Genomic DNA, 16,403 nt, shown 5'->3' on the forward strand with positions numbered 1-16,403 from the left:
CTTCCTTCTGTTATTTATTTCCTATTTATCCTGCATATAGTTTGTCTGTATATATTTGTTTGCATGTTGTCTCCCCAATTAGATTGTGAACTCTTTGAGGGCAGAGACTGCCTTTTGCCTCTTTTTGTATCCCTAGCACTTAGCAGAGTGCCTGGTACACATAGTTGGCACTTAATAAACATTTATTGATTTATTGATTAAAATACATGGGATAGAAACAAATATTGGGGAAGCTTAGCAGGGGAGGAGAGAGAAGGAAAACACTCAGAATCAAATGAGCAACAATACTGTTTTCATGACTGTAGTAAAGTTAAGACTCACCAGTCTAAAAATAAATCACCTTCTCCCCCATTTCGGAAGATATTAAAAAATATTAAGAGCAGAACTGTTGAAACCTGAAATCCCCCAGTCCATCACTCATTTCCTTGGCTTCTGGGGAGCAGGAACAACCCTAACTCTAGGGATACTTACCTCTATCCTTATCATATCTTTTCTGGAGACTTTGGCAGAGGAAAGGTGATGAGAGCAAAAAGGGCTCGTGCTGGAGGGGGACCTTTTAGAAGGGGACCCTTGAAAGGGGGACAGATGTCACAGAAATGAATGGCTTGGGATAATAAAGTAAATGAAAAGCTGGAGGCACAGAAAGATTGGGGCTTCAAAGAAAACATTTACCTACTTTCATAATTTTGCTTAAGGCTAGCCTTGATTATGAAAATATGAATTGTGCCAAGAAAAGTCAAGCCAAATAATTCTGTGGGAGGAGACTTATTATGAGTCCTGAAGGACTTTGATTTGGGTCATAAGATTTGAAAGCTCAAGTAACCATTGCAGATTAAAGGGTCTAGAACATTTTTTCACACTCCTGGGATCCAGATTGTTTTATTCCAAGTAAAATGGACATTAATCATAAAAACACACTTATTTGGTGTTTAGGTTCACAAAATTTTGGTTTCCTCCAAAAAACCCTATTAAGTAGTGTTAGTTTTATTTCCATTTTATAGATGAGGAAAACTGAGGTGCAAAGAGATTAAATAAATCGCCTGGGGTTACTTGAATGTTAAATGTTGAAGCTAGAGTTTGAACCCAAGATTCCCAACTTCAAGCTTAGCACTCTCTCCACTGTGCCATGACAGATTCTATAGATGAAGTCAATAAAGTAGCTGACATAAATGCTTACATTTTACTTCTGATTGCCCCAGTATTATTTCTACATCTCCCACTCCTATTTCAATTGCTAGAGGCAGAACTACTGGCCAAATGGCCTCTGCAATTCTTGGGAGTACAGTCATTCATTCAACAATTATTACCAGGATATAAAAATTTCCAGGAGCTTAAGTTTTCCTGGAAGGACCAGAAGATTCCCTCAGAGTAGAGGGAAAAGGGCACTATCTTCTCTGTAGATCTTTTCCTGATTCAGTTACTTGTGGATTATTTTCACTTTTGTTTTTATGTCCCCAGGAACTAGCATAGTGCAGGTGTTTAATAAATGCTGATTGATTGACAGTAGGGTAGAAAACAGATCCCTGGCAACTTGCCACAGAGATGCATTGGTTCATGAAACAATAATATTGGTTTCCCTATCCTTTAACTAAAACCTCTGAGTTTTCCCCCCAATCTCTTGACCAGAAAATGAATAAGAGAAAAGACATTTGAAGAAACAAATTGTTGGCAAAGGAAAACCTGATTTTATCCTTGTCATTTTATTTCTGGATCTGAAAAGTAGAGACCATATGGGAAAAAAAAGATTAATTGATATAATACAAACTTCTTGATGAAAGGGATTATTTCTTTTTTTTCTTCTGTCTCCTCTTTAACTTTGTCATATGGTGGACTTGAATAAATGCTTGTTGATTGATGGTTGTTCAGTCCATAGGTTTGACTTGAAGAAAATCAGTGATTAGAATTTAATCTTGGACCTTTGGAGATAATCTTTAGAAATGCCTCCCTTACCTTTGCTAATTTCAAACTCTAGAGATTCTCAGTAGAGAGAGAGGTCCATGACTCCCTGTAATGAACAAACTGTGTGGATTTTGTGTCTGTGAAGGGAGATAGGCTAAAGAAAGAGAAAGTTAAGACTCAGAGGGGATATCCAGGTCCTCACTGAACCTGCCTGACAGAAATATGAAGCCTTCTGCTGCTGCAGGAAACATCAAGCCTTCTGACTCCACTTGAAGAGATTCCTTCCCTTAAGTATTCTATAAGTAATCAGATTGTTAGTCACAAAATCCACCAAATATAGAATGAAAATATACATATTTTTTTCCAAATTCATACTTACAAAAGTTTTTTAATTTCTCTTTTCAAGAGTCTTCTCTCCATGAATAAAAATTTATCTGATGGGTTAGAAAGATATTACTTCCACTGCACCTGAAGACTTTGGGTAGCAAATAGCCTAGAATTTGGAGTCAGAGTGGATACCTCTCCCCAGATCAGTCATGGAATCCTGGCCTCTTGGCTCTGGATGGAATCTGAAAAAATACAGAATCTACGAGAAGTATGAGGGCATGGGAGAGTATCTCCACCTAAATCAACCGTCTGAAGATATTTTCAGGCACTGGTTATCCTATCAAGATGACATCTTATATTTACATGACCCTTTGTCCTCTTAAAAAAAAAATCCATCCCATTTTATAGGTATTAGCTAATTTGCACTGGCAACAACCAAATTAAGACAAACAGAAGTGCCAGCATCCCATTGTAACTAGGGGTTCACCATTACTTACAGAGTTGTCTTCTTTCCCCTTCCCCCTTCTTTTTGGAGCATGTTCAGTCACTATTCTTGGTAACCATGGAAACTTGAATATGCAAATTTCCTCTGCCTGCCTCAGGACATGAAGGATCTGATTGGGTTGAGTCTATCTTTGCTGAACTAGAACTTCTGGTAGATATTAAAATAGTAACCTGCTCCTCTTCTTTTCCAGCTTCTAAATACGAAGGACAGTTTTGGATTTGTGCCAGGGAGAGTCAGGGAAGGGGATGGTAGAAGCATTATTTCCCACGTGGTCCCATATAGTCATGGGAATGGGTCCTATCTAGGCCAGCTTTGTGCCTTGGATAGAACTGTCCTTTTTTTTCCCTTGTTTTTCCTTCCCTAACTACATAACTAAGTAACCCAGAGATGGATGAATCCAGGTGATTTTGTGAGTTTCCAAAAGACAGTTCTACAATGTCCCCCAGACATTCTATTGTAGTTGCTATGGTAGCAAAGTGAGTTGGTACCAAGGGAGGAGTCAGTATTGCAGACAGAAGATCAAACAGAAAGATGATGCTTGAATAGCACTTGGTAATTGATCAGACAGTTCTCAGCAGAGATGGAATGTGAAATAGCCAATCAAGAGAACTGCCAAACTGTACTATGTCTTGCTGAGGCTTACTGTCAGACTCCCAGCAGACTGCAACCTAGCTGTAAACTGAACTTCTGAATCCTGTTTAAATCATTCTGTTAATGCACACTGTGATTCTCTTGCTTACTCTTACTTTCTATATGGGAATAAAACAACCTATCTTACACCTAATGCTTTGGATAGTTCTTTTATTTCCCCTTCCTTTGGTGGGGGAGGTCCTAGACTACAGACAAAAATACAACTATCCCCAGAATAGCTATGTATTCAGTCATTTTTCACTCATATCTGACTCTGTGACCCCATTTGGGATTTTCTTGGCAAAGAAACTGGAGCAGCTTAACATTTCCTTCTCCAGCTCATTTTACAGATGAGGAAAATGAGGCTAACAGGGTTAAAGTGACTTGCCCAGGGTCACATAGTTAGTAAGGGTCTGAGGCCATATTTGAACTCAAATCTGGGCCCAGCATTCTATCTGCTTTACCACCTAGCTGCCCTCAGAATAATAAGGTGGGGATAATCAACCAATGAATATGTCAGTTAGGGAACCTACTTCCCCTGTTGAAAAAGCTGGTTTCCCCAAAGCTATACTTTGGGTAAAACATAATGGCAGGATAAGAACTGATGTAGGTCCCTGTAACCTCAAATGAGTCCACTAGTCACTGTGATAGACTTATCTTTGTGTTTTAGTTGGTCTCATGGTCTCCAAATGCTCAAGTTAATTATCATTGGGAAACCCCTAGTTATACCATTTTTCAGATGTTCCATGGAAATGTTTGGGTACCATACCAAAAGAAACGCTGGGCTCTCTTCTGAATTTGTGTGAACTCTTCTGTGCCCATTCATAGTTAATTCAGAAGGAAAACACTTTGACATGTAAGAGAACAGACATCTTCAATCACTAATCCATGTAATCCCTAGCTCCGTATAGGATCTCCAGTGGATGTTAGAAAGTATAGCAATGAAGCATCAAAGCAGATCTCCATGTCCTTGAGTACTCATCCTTATCTTGCATCAGGTGCAGGCTTCTGAGGTATAAAAAACTATCCTGAAAGGGTGTGCAGCTAAACTCTTTAAAGTCATCACTCTCTAAAGAATAGGTGATAGAAATCTACCTGAATCAATGTTAAAGGTTTGGTCCCTAAAATATTATATAATCATGGAGTTTAACTTAAAAACTTGGGGCTGGGAGAATATTTAGTTTTTATACCACTTTCATGCCCTTGTATATCTCTCTCCCCTTCCCCACCCACAGATCCAATCATTATAACCAAAGAAGAAAAGGCAGTTCAGCAAAACTAACCAAGAGAGGGAGACAGAGACACAGAGAGAGACAGACAGAGAGGCTATGGTAAGGATGTGGTTTGCCTATAGCTAGGACAGATCAGAGGTGAGACAGAGACGGATAGATAGATAGATAGATAGATAGATAGATAGATAGATAGATAGATAGATAGATAGACAGATAGACAGACAGACACACAGACACACAGACACACAGAAAGAGGACAGAGAGAGACAGACAGAGAGAGACAGAGACATAGAGGCTGGGATGAGGTTGTGGCTTGTCTATAGCTAGGACAGGTCAGAGGTGAGATAGAGACAGAACAGAGAGACAGACAGAAAGACAGATAGAAAAACCCACAGAAAAAGAGAGAGGGGGAGAAAGAGAGAGAGATTATTGAATCTCATGAAGCTTGTTTCTTAATAAGGATTAACCCTAACATAGGACTAAAAAACCACTCACAATTACATTTTAAAAACTACTTCTGTCTCCTATTTGACTATTTAGGACCTTCTGCTACTGCTCCTATTGGAATCTGAGAGTGTGGGAAGCCTGACCTTGGAAGAAGTGAATGGACTATAGCAGTTGCTTTTCTTAGGCTACGAGGATAATTTAAACGCTCAGAGAAGCATCAGTTTTCAGAGGATGCTATCAACCCATATGCAGTTGAGAGTTTAACAAAAGTATTACATAAGAGAATAAACACTAAACTATGAGGCAGAGATCAGGATTACAGTCCCAACTCTACCTTTAGCTAGGAGATTCCCCTTTCTGGGGGCTGCTTCACTTCTCTGCCTCAGTTTTCTCATCGGTAAATTGAGGGGGCTTTTACCAGATGTCCTCCAAGATCCCTTTCAGCTCCAACGTTTTATGATCCTGGGAAATTTAAAAGTTTCCAGCAGTAGAGGGGAGCCCTGTTTTCTGATGAGGAGATGGTCAAATCCATCTAGAACTTGCCCGTTGTTTTAATGCCATCTTACCTTGGAACTTGGAGTGAGTTCATGGGTTCAACAAGCATAAAGTATGAGACTTAGAGTTGGAAGGGACGATCTAGCTTAACTTCCTCATTTTGCACATGAGGAAATTGAGACTCAGAGAGGCTGTGGTAAGGTTGTAGCTTGCCCCCAGCTAGGACATGTCAGAGATGAAACTTGAACTCGGGGCCTTCCTGAGTCTTCCAGATCTCAAGTCCAGCACTCTATCCAGACTGTACCATGCTTCCTTTCTAGCACAAGTTGGATCATTTGTAAAAAAGTGAAACTACCTCTGCAATAATCATGAGAAGTAGAATGACTGCAGAGCCCTGAACAATCATGAAATGCTACACAAATTACCCATGATACGCACATCTATTGACATCTTTGCACATGAGTAAGGGAACTATTTTGATGTGGGTAAGGGAGACTGGATTTGGTCTAGTGAATGAATTTGGAAGTCATTATTTTCCTCATCTTATTTAGGCTAAAAAAAAAAGACAAGAAAGAGCTACTGGAAAAATCTCTTCATTTTAATTCATAGGTGCATAATGGTAGTAGTAGTGGTGGTGGTAGTGGTGGTGTTGGTGGTGACGGTGGTGGTATCAGTAGTAGGGAGAAGCAATGTGGCATAAGTGGATAGAGAGCCAGACTCTAGTCAGGAAAACCTAGGCTTACTGTTTCTGCTCTGAATATATTTGCTATAAGACCACCTCAGTGCCTAGGAGCTATCCTATCAGTGCCAGAACTTTTATAGAATTAGTATTTTGAAAAACAAACAAAAAAAAGAAGGAGTATTTTGACTCCTTAGTACCCCAAGCAGCTAAGGTTATCAGTTGCAGAAAAGATGATGATCTACTTTAATAGGTGAGTATTTCCTCATCTGGAGTTTTCTCTACCAATGAAATCCCAAGCCTGATCCTCTTCCCCTTCCTCTCACCCCCAAATCAATAATTCTCATTTCTATAATGCTTTAAAGTTTGTAAAACAGTTGACTTCACATATATTTTCCTATTTGAGCTTCAAAGCAATGCTATGAAGTAGTTACTACAACGATTGCTATTATTATCATCATTATTTATGTTTTATATATGAATTTGTAACCCGAGACTCGGAGAGCCTAAGGGATTTGGTCCACGGTGGCACAGCTACTAAGTATGGCAGAGGCAAGATTTTAATCTGGGTCTTCCTGACTCCAATTCTAGTGTTCTACCCTCTGTGCTCAAACCTAGCTGTATCAGTTCAAACATTCTGAGGGAATGATTCATGTAGATCCCTGAAGAACCCCTCTGCCTATGTATCTGGTATGACATGAATACTCTAGCACAATAAGGTTTCTGTCCTTTGCCTGTTGAAGTCGGGTTCCTAAGAAGACCGAGGGCAGGGTTTTAAACCTGGGGACCATGAACTGTTTTCTTTAACAAATATTTTGAAAATGCTATCTCAATACAATTGGTTTCTTTAGAACTGTTTTCTTTAACAAATATTTTGAAAATGCTATCTCAATACAATTTAGTTTCTTTAGAAACAATTGGTTTCTTCTTATTTTATGCATCTGAAACATTTTCCCAAGAAGGATCCAGGTTATTGTTGTTCAGTTGTATCTGACTCTTTGTGAACCCGTTTAGGGTTTTCTTGGCACAAATACTAGAGTGATTTGCCATTTCCTTCTCCAGCTCATTTTACAGATGAGGAACTGAGGCAAACAAGGTTAAATGACTTGCCCAGGGTCACACTGCCAAATCAGTGCCTGAGGCCAGATTTGAACTCAGGAAGATGAGTCTTTCTACCTTTAGGCTGAACACTCTATCTATTGCATCACCTAGCTGCTCAAGAAGGATCCATAGGTTTCACCAGACTTCCCCAGGTATCTACAACAAGAAAAAAATGTTTAAGGACCTCCTGGTCTAGAGAGAACATAGAAATCAGAGTAAAGCCAAGTTTAATGCTATTATTTAGTCTGAACTGCTTGGGGAAGGGCATACCTTTCTATACACAGCAGTCACAAGTAATTCCAGTGAGACTGTCCTAATTTCCAGAGTTCCCATGCCTCACATACCTGCATCTTACATAAGCATCACTGCATTTACATTTCAAGAAGCAATTCCCCTTTGTTTCCCCTTTCTTACCCACTATATCCCTCAGTTGTTGAGATGCTTCTCTGTTTGTATGTTATCTGTAACAGTCAAGGAGGGAAAGGGTCCTTGGCTCTGTCTTCTCTTGGTTCCGGAAGAATCCTAACCCACTGTGAGGTATGGCCCCCCTTCATCTCCTAAGAGTCAGAATCCCCTCAAAGTGCCCACCCCTCAAATATTCCTAAGTCATCAAAAAAAGAGAGAGAGATGGAAAAAAGCAGAATTCAAAAGGAGCAAGACTGCTATTGGAATGAGTTTGGCAGAGCCCACTTCGGTGCCCATGAGTTATCCTAACGGTGCCCCAATTCTTATAGAATCAGTATTTTAGAATTTCTCACCTGCTTGAGCCTTCCGGTCACGAAGCTTTGCTTCTCTTTTTCTTCTGCAAGCCTCTCTTCCTTCTCTCCTTTCCTCAGCTCCTGCTCACTGACATCAGAAAAAAGGAAGCATTTCCCTGGTTGCTAAGAAACACATGATTGAATTAAATGAAATGTTAAAAAAAAAAAAAAAGCACCTCCAAGTAAGAGGGAAACCAATCCAGAAGTCTGTGCCAGGATGTTACTACCCTGACCTAGAGTTTACATGATTTTTTTATATATCCAGGCATTGAATTTCTCAGCTAAATGATTAACCTGAAACATTTATGAAGGCCGACAAGTGTAAGAAGTCCATCTCCCTGGGCTCCTGAGAATACTTGTATACTGACGGTTGACTAGATTTGGAAAGCATAGCTGGGGAACACCTGCACAGCTTCTAACAGTTTTACATTGTAATAACAGGTGATGCTCCTTTGCACATGACTGAAAATCATTCTGATCCCAAATCACTTTAAGCTGTTACATCCTTTAATGGACCAGACATACAGGAGTAGCAAGTAGTAATAGAAGAAGAATGTTTTTCAATAATATGACCTTAGGTTCTAGTTCTTTTATTTAATCATAAAAAGCAGCTTTTTTATTCTCATATGTAATAGTGCACAGTAAATGAATCAGAGAATACAGCAGGATAATAACTTTGTCATTTCATTTGAACTTCATTGAAAAAGATGAGAATGTGATGAATAATAATTACTTGATGTACATGTATGACATCATGTTATATGGCTCTACCAGAAATGCATTAAATAGTTTCTTCGTTTTGCACGATCTGTCTCCAAGATACCAAAATATCATTTGGACCCAAGTGTAAAATTCTTGATGTATAGCTAATAAAAATAAATACTGAAGACTTTGACCTTAGATTTAGAGGTCAAATTGAACCAATGGATAAAGGTGTTATTTACAAATAGGTCTTTTCCAGGCAGGACATATTGAGCCTAAAGCTATCAAGGAGAAAGTCTGGACTGTTTATGTCAAAAGATATACAGGTAACCTAAAGTGAAACAGGATGGTAATTCTATAGGTGTTCAAAGCAATGAACAGTCATGGAAGACCAGTTCAAACATACACTTTTGGAATAGTAAACCAAAGATTTAGAAAGCATCTCCGCAAAACCGTACAATACTAATGAAGCATCACCCTGAGACGGCTAGAGAAAGATGAACATTTCCTCATCAAAAAGTAAGATTTATAGATGTTCGGTGAGAACATGGTTAACAGGTTAAAAACTTACCGAAATACTTTTGGAACAGGTTATGTCATAGAGCAATAATGAAGGCTAGCCAATATTTACGTGCTGTTGGTTTTGTCAAATGTAGTCAAAAGTGGTTCACCTTTAGATGTATCCTGTGAAATGGCTAAGCTACATGAGTGGGATTAAAAATATTCTCCAGGGGCATTACACAAACTCAACTAACTATGTCGACAGAACAGTCCTACAAATAACTGGGTCATCATGAGGATTTGTTTACAGGAACAGTTTATAGTAGCAATTCAGGATGGGAATCCTAAACATCACTGGAAATTGCAGAACATTTATACTAACAGGGCCAGAAATGACTAAACTACAGAGATTATGCAAGGTAATAGTATAAACTCTGCAACATGCCCCTGAAGGTGGCAAAAACTGAGCACATACCAAATTTCTAGAAAGACATGATTATTTGGCCAGAATAATGTATTAGGAACTCACTATTTCCAAACTAACATAAAAATGCCCATATTACAAACATGCACTCCAAAACTCATCCTGAGTAAATTTACAAAATTTGTTTTACAAAATTTAATTTACAAAAAGTAAATTAAACTGGAACTGTAATATTGTCCCCAGATGAAAACAAAACTCTTAGCTACTTAACTTAGGAACTTAAGAAAGTATTTGATACATGTCACCACACAAATATTCCATCATCTCCAATCCTCCAGAAGCTTCCAAATTAAAAGCTTTCAAAATCTAGCCAAAAGAATCAAAACCATGTAGGAGGAGGTACATATCATTACCATTGTTATATGCTGCCGAAATTGTCCTGAAGGTGCTGTCAGTGAGCCTATAGAACCTAATACTTTGATTCAGTTACTTTAAAGAAGTTATTTTATCTGCCTATTGTGAATAAAATAATTATATTTTATTAATAATATTTTATTATATTGCATGAACCTAGCTATATGTGGCTAGAAAATTGTCGAACCAAAGCTTATGGTAGAGGTCAGAGACACTCTGGGGGAAGCCAGATAACTGCAAGGAATGCTCAGATACCACCAAGGTCTTGTTTTAGGTTCACCCAAAGCTTTGGGTGTTTGGCTGTTTGGGTTCCCCAAGTATGAATGTTTATATAGTTATCCCTTCCACATCTGGGGGTTAGGGGCATGATGCTCCCACAATCTAGAAAATCTGCATGAAATTTTTTAGCCCTCCCTTTGAAAGAATGACAGGATAATAACTTGTCCCAGAACCATTTCTAGCTGAACTCCATTGAAAAATATTGAACGAGAAAGCAATAATAACAGTGGCAGAACCAAGAGAACACTATACACAGTGACTCCAATAATGTAAATGAAAAGAACGTTCAAATGAAGCCCCCTATCACCGAGGAATTGTAATGGCCAAGGTTGTCTCAGCATCATCCTTGTTTGGGTAGAGATTAGGAACTTGGAACACCGCATGTATTTTCATATGAAGCCACTGTGACAGCTTATGTAGCTGACTTGTACTTCTTTGTCAGTCGGTCAATCAGCATTTATTAAGCACTTTCTATGTGCCAGGCCTTGGGTTAAGGCACTGGGCTTACAAAGAAAGCTAAAGGACAGTCCCTGCTCTCCAGAGCTCATAGGCTAATGAGAGAGACAACACGTAGGCAGTCACATACAAACAGACAATAGAAAGGCAACCTGGAGATAATCAGCAGAGGGAAAACACTCAAATTAAAGGGAATCAGGTTCTTGTAGAAGATGAGATTCAGCTGGGACTGGAAGAAGCCAGGAGGTAGAGATGATGAGGGAGAGCATTTCTGAGATGGGGGAGCAGAGAAAATACCTGGGGTCTGGAGATGGAATGTCTAATTCAAGGACTGTTATTTGTTCTTTGTTCTCAAAGAGGACCATGACATCATGGGGGTGCTGCCATGACATGCGATTGAATTGGATTTAAGTGGAGGAGTGTGCAAAGTCACCAGCCTCACTTTCTCCTCCAGAGCCATCTGGATTTAGTGGCCAGATACACATCATGTCCTTAGCAGGTCTCAGTTTGACTGAGGCAACCAACACCCATTCAATGATGAAGGCTAAGTAAAAAAAATAAGGCAAAGAACGGCCTCTTTAACCTAGTCAAGAAAAAATGTCAACTTGCAGGGGAAGACCCTCAGGGTTTCTGAGGAAGGAAGGAAGAAAAGAAGGAAGGAAATAAGGGAAGGAGGGAGGAAGGGAAGGAGAAAAGAAAATGAAATGAAGAGTTTATTGCCTAACTGACCAGTTCCAGTTGGGTCCATTGGGGCAATTCCTACTACTCACAATGTTGTTTGTTGTTCTTTGTTCTCGAAGACAACCATGACATCAGGGAGGTGACCTGCCATGAAATGCAAGCGGATTGGATTTAAGTGAGGGAGGGCTATGCAAAGTCACCAGCCTAATGAAGTATGAAGCCCAGTGTCACTGGATCAAAAAATATACCTGGAAATTTAGGGGGAGGTGTAAGAGGACTGGAAAGGTGTAGAGGGTGGGGCAGGATGAGGGAAGGTTATGTATGAAGGGTTTTGAACACCAAATATATATATTTGACCCTGGAGGTGACAGGGAGCCACTGGAGTTTATTGAGTAGGTGGGGAGGGGTGACAAGGTCAAACCTGTATTTTAACATTTTGACAGATGGGTGGAAGACAGGGTGGAGTGGAGGAGAAATTTTTGGCAGCCAGATAAGCCAGTAGTCCATTGCAATAGTTAGGAGTGAAGCGTATTCTAAGAGGCAGAAGAAAGGAAGGAATGTATTCCCGGCATTGAGGACAGTCTTTGTTATATAGCCCAGAAATTCCCATAAGTATGATCCATAATCTACTATGAGGGAGCTACTTTTTCACTTTACAGCCTCTTCATATATTAGATATCTAGATCATTAGTCTCCAAATTTTTTTTATTATGTACCCCAAGGGTAAAAAAAACCTGAACATCCCCTATATATGTATATTTACTTGTTATATACATGTACTACTGTACAAATAATGGGATACATTACAAAACTTACACCAAAAAGGAAGTTTTAAAAAGATGAGACAAATATGATATTATTTTCATCCTAAAGTTAATAAGAGCCACTGGAGTTTGATGAATAGGAAAATCACATGTCAGATTTGCACTTTAGAAAAATCACTTTGGTGGTTGTGTGGAGGGTGAATTGGCTTGAGGAGAGAGAAACCAGGGAGAGCAGTTAGGAAGCCATTACAGTAGTCTGGCAAGAGTTGAAGGAAAAATGTTCCAGGTGGTGGCTTTTTGATCAGAGAAAAGGGAACAGATGTTGAGAAGATAGATACAGCAAGATTTAGCAGCGGATTGATTGAGGAGTCTTGAGACAATACTATCTATGGCAGGTATTCTAGGGGAGTGGAATGATGGTGGTGCCCTTGACCATGTGATGGATGCCTGCTCATCATGCGACTGATTTGCTGTCTTCTATCAAAAATGAAAAAGTGTTTAGACTATGGAGGTTTACTTGCCAGCCACTGCCTCAAAGCACAGAGGCAGATGAGGGGCACCTGCTTCAGCTACAAGGTAATCTTGGAGGTAGGTTGTAGATATTCTGGGGTTGAGTGGGAGGTGAGGTGAATTTTCCCAGAAGCACCTGTGCAGCTATTGGAGCTGGTGCCCAGGCTGAGGTTAGGTTATTACCACCCTAAAGGGGCTGGGCCAGGTTAAAAGGGAACTGGTCGAAAACTTGCAGAGGTGTGGAGGGGGCAGGATGGGGGGAAATTAGGCAGATAATAGGTGAAGAAGGTGGGGATTTAGTATCAATAAGACTTCTGGTGGTTCATCTTCCCAGTCCCTGATTGATTACCTATCTCTTGGGGTCAAGCTACTGACCACAGTAAGCTGTCCTCCCACTCCTTACTTTGGAGGTCACTGATCCAGGATAAGAAGAATCTTTTTGAGTTTTCTTGAATGCCATTCAGTACATCAGGAGTGTTCTTCAGCTCTTAGTCAATAAAAAAAAAATAGCAACAAGAAATAAGTTAAGTATAAGGAGAGCCTTTTAAAATCTGGCTCTACAAACTGCACTAGATTTAATATAATATCTTACAGTGGATGCCAAAGTGGGACTGCTATTTACTATAGACAAAAGACAAGCAGACCAAAGATATAAACTATAAACAATGCAGGAAAATATGAAGGAGGCACTAAGGGCTTCATTACCCAGAATGCTCTGAGATAGAACCTCCTCTATATAGCAAGAAAGTGACATCACTCCTGATTACAGGCATTGGTTAATATCAGAAGGCAGGCAGCAACCTAGGTAAGTGAATAAATTGTGGTTTTTCAAGGCTTATGTTGGACTTTGGGAAGAAAAATTTGTTTTGTTTTTCTTCCTTTGTTATTATATGTGATCTTCAGCAAGAGAGCAGTAAGTTTCAACCACTGAGGATTTTTCTTCAGTCTGACTTGACATCATTAGCAAATGATTTTCTACTCTTTTTTAAAGGTAATCTTAAAGGCCAAGTATTGGAATAGGCTTGGATTTATAACCTTTTGTTATACCCAGAAGGAAAATTTAGGGATCATCTAACCCAACCTCCCCTCCTCATTTTGCAGAAAGGGAAACTTAGACCAGTAGAAGTTAAGTGATGCAACTTAGGGTTATGTAGGTAGTTAGTGGCAAGGTCAGAACTAGATTCCAGTTCTCTAAGGCCTAGTCTGTCTTTCTCTCTTTTACATGATGAGGAAGAAAAGGAGACCTGTGCAATCTTATATCCTACCCTTGAAACATGATTTGGAAAGGGAAAAAAGTCAAGTGTTGAATGATTAATTAGCACTGCAAGAAATAAATGCACTCCTCCCACCACCTCCGTCCTATTTCAATGCTCAGGCTTTCCTGCTCTTCCCCACCCACTAGGACCTCTCGTTAACAACAAAAGTATTGTGGTCATTTTGTATATACTGATATGTATATATGTTACTTCTGCTGATAGAATCTAGGCTCCTTGAGGGAAGGGACCGGCTCATTTTTACTTTTGTGTCCTCAGCACTGTGCTAGGCACAAAAGAGGTGCTTAACATATACTTGTTGATCATATGAATTTCTTTAACTCTGCAAAATGTTATAGAGTTTTAATTTAATAGAATTTAGTTAATAGTATTTAAGTTACCTTAATAGAGTTTAAATTACTTTAATGTTTAATAGAGTTTAATTAATAGAGCTTAAATTACTTTAATATGTTTAATAGCGTTTAGTTAATAGAGCTTAAATTACTTTAATATGTTCAATAGCATTTAGTTAATAAAGCTTAAATTACTTTATTTGGCACCATGTGGAGAGACCCACATGTGTATGTGTATTATACGTATGTATATGTATGTTTGAGCATTAGAATGAGACTTTGGTTAGAGGGGAATTTGTCTGTCAGATTTTTTGTTGTTGCTAATAGTCAACCTGTGGTTTTCTCCTGCCACAGCTAGTTTAGCCACAAGAGGGAATCAACGAGCAAAAATGACCAGGTTTTAATTATTCTTTTTGTTTAAGCATTAACAAACATAATAGGCACCAATTCCCTGGATTCTTTTTCCACACGTCTTTTGATCCTTTTCTAAAGCTTTCAATCATTGTCTGCAGTGAAGTATTAGACAGTCCAGTTGTCCCCCACCATCATCAAAATGTAAGATGCTTTGGCTCAGTCTGCCTTCCCCAGGATGATGTATTCTTTACCCTAAAGAGTACATTCGTTATTCATCCTTGGAGGCTGCCCCACAATCCAGAGAAACCTGATCTTCCAGAGTGCTCCCAAGCAGACTTTCCTTAAGAGGATTCTGTAGCAGATATAAACCTGTCCTTCCTCCATGCACCACCCACAAGGAAAGTAGCCCAGCTGCTACCTTTTCACACTAATCAATTCAATTCATCATATGAATCTTTAAGACACATTAATCATTTCAGTTCATCATTTTATAATCATAGAAACAGGGTTTGCAACTGGAAGGGACCTTTAAGGTCAAGTCCTTCATTTTATAGACGAGAAGATTGAGGCTGAGAGAGGGGAAATGACTTCGAGTTGGTGAGTGATATGACTGCTGAATTGCCACTACCTTGGCATTTGCTTGCAATGATTTTTGAAGGAGGGATAATGAATTTTTACTGACTTTTCTCTGTTCTTTTTATATTCATCTTATATCACTGTTGTGTCTCATTTCTCCCCTTTCTGTCCCCACCCCCAATTAGAATGAAAGATCCTTTCAAAATCCCTTCAAAGCCTCCTTCAAAGAAACTGGATCAAAGCTGATTTTGTATTTATAATGCTTAGCAAATAGTAGATAATTAATCCGGATGCTTTTTCTCACCTGGTCTCCCTTGTAATCAAGGGTATATGTTCAAAAGGAAGGAATAGTTGATTAAGCTTAGGGATTCTGTATCTTGTCCATGAAACAGAGCAAAACTGACTGGCTCATTCAAATGGAGAACTAAGATGTTGACCTTGCATAGTGTTCTAACCGGTTAGGCCAGATGTTTTGGTGTTGAACAGTTCATTAAAATACTGATCAACCAAACAGATCTAAATGAGTTTATGGGCACAGTATATATATGTAGTCATACATGAACTTTTAACCCAATTAATATTTCACATATCACCTCAGACTACTAGGAAAATGAGATCCTATTGCTGGCATGGCTGACTTTGCACCAATGAAAAGCAACATACCCTCTAGACCACATGTAAATTCCTCTGACTGGATTTCAATAGTTGAGGGAACTCTCGGTTGAGGAAATTCCCTCTATCAACATAGTCCAGTCAGTACCTTCTCTGCAATTTATAATCATCTAGAATCACCTATAGCACAGAGAAATGAGTTGTCTGGGGTCACCCAGCCAGTATGTATCAGAGGTGAGACCTGACCCACCTTTAAAGTGCTTTTAAGGCTAGCCCTCTATCTGCTGTGTCACACTACCCCCGTATTTGTTCTTAAAAAAAAAATAATTTGTTTGGTCTCTCATTTATGTCCCCTCAAAAATCTTGATCCGAAACTGAATCAGGGTAAATGTGTCTGAAGAAACACATTAGTTATCTTTTCACATTGCAACTTTCCCTCATCAAAGTTTCA

General features: G+C 39.2%; 2 protein-coding genes across 7 annotated transcripts in view; one reads left to right on the forward strand and one right to left on the reverse strand.

The window, feature by feature from the left end:
* C6H2orf80 (chromosome 6 C2orf80 homolog) overlaps positions 1 to 8,467 on the reverse strand; it is a 30,457-nt gene extending 21,990 nt beyond the window's left edge. The window contains exons 1-3 of one of the 5 annotated variants that reach the window (XM_072617415.1): positions 8,250 to 8,462; positions 8,074 to 8,161; positions 2,279 to 2,468 (exon numbers count right to left, since the gene is read on the reverse strand). In XM_072617415.1, coding sequence (XP_072473516.1) covers positions 2,279 to 2,319 — 41 coding nt within the window. In that variant the 5' untranslated portion in view covers positions 2,320 to 2,468; positions 8,074 to 8,161; positions 8,250 to 8,462. Of the gene's footprint in view, positions 1 to 2,278; positions 2,469 to 2,723; positions 2,811 to 7,390; positions 7,472 to 8,073 lie in introns of those variants that run through there. The other 4 variants (XM_072617417.1, XM_072617414.1, XM_072617418.1 and 1 more) reach the window with 4 other exon arrangements.
* Positions 8,468 to 12,953: 4,486 nt separating this feature from the next.
* LOC140509672 (uncharacterized) overlaps positions 12,954 to 16,403 on the forward strand; it is a 34,659-nt gene continuing 31,209 nt past the window's right edge. The window contains exon 1 of one of the 2 annotated variants that reach the window (XM_072617419.1): positions 12,954 to 13,609. The gene's annotated coding sequence lies outside the window, so the exon portion shown is untranslated. The remainder of the gene's footprint in view (positions 13,610 to 16,403) is intronic. The other variant, XM_072617421.1, reaches the window with a different exon arrangement.

Source organism: Notamacropus eugenii, chromosome 6 (assembly GCF_028372415.1).
Source record: "Notamacropus eugenii isolate mMacEug1 chromosome 6, mMacEug1.pri_v2, whole genome shotgun sequence".
NCBI lineage: Eukaryota > Metazoa > Chordata > Mammalia > Diprotodontia > Macropodidae > Notamacropus > Notamacropus eugenii.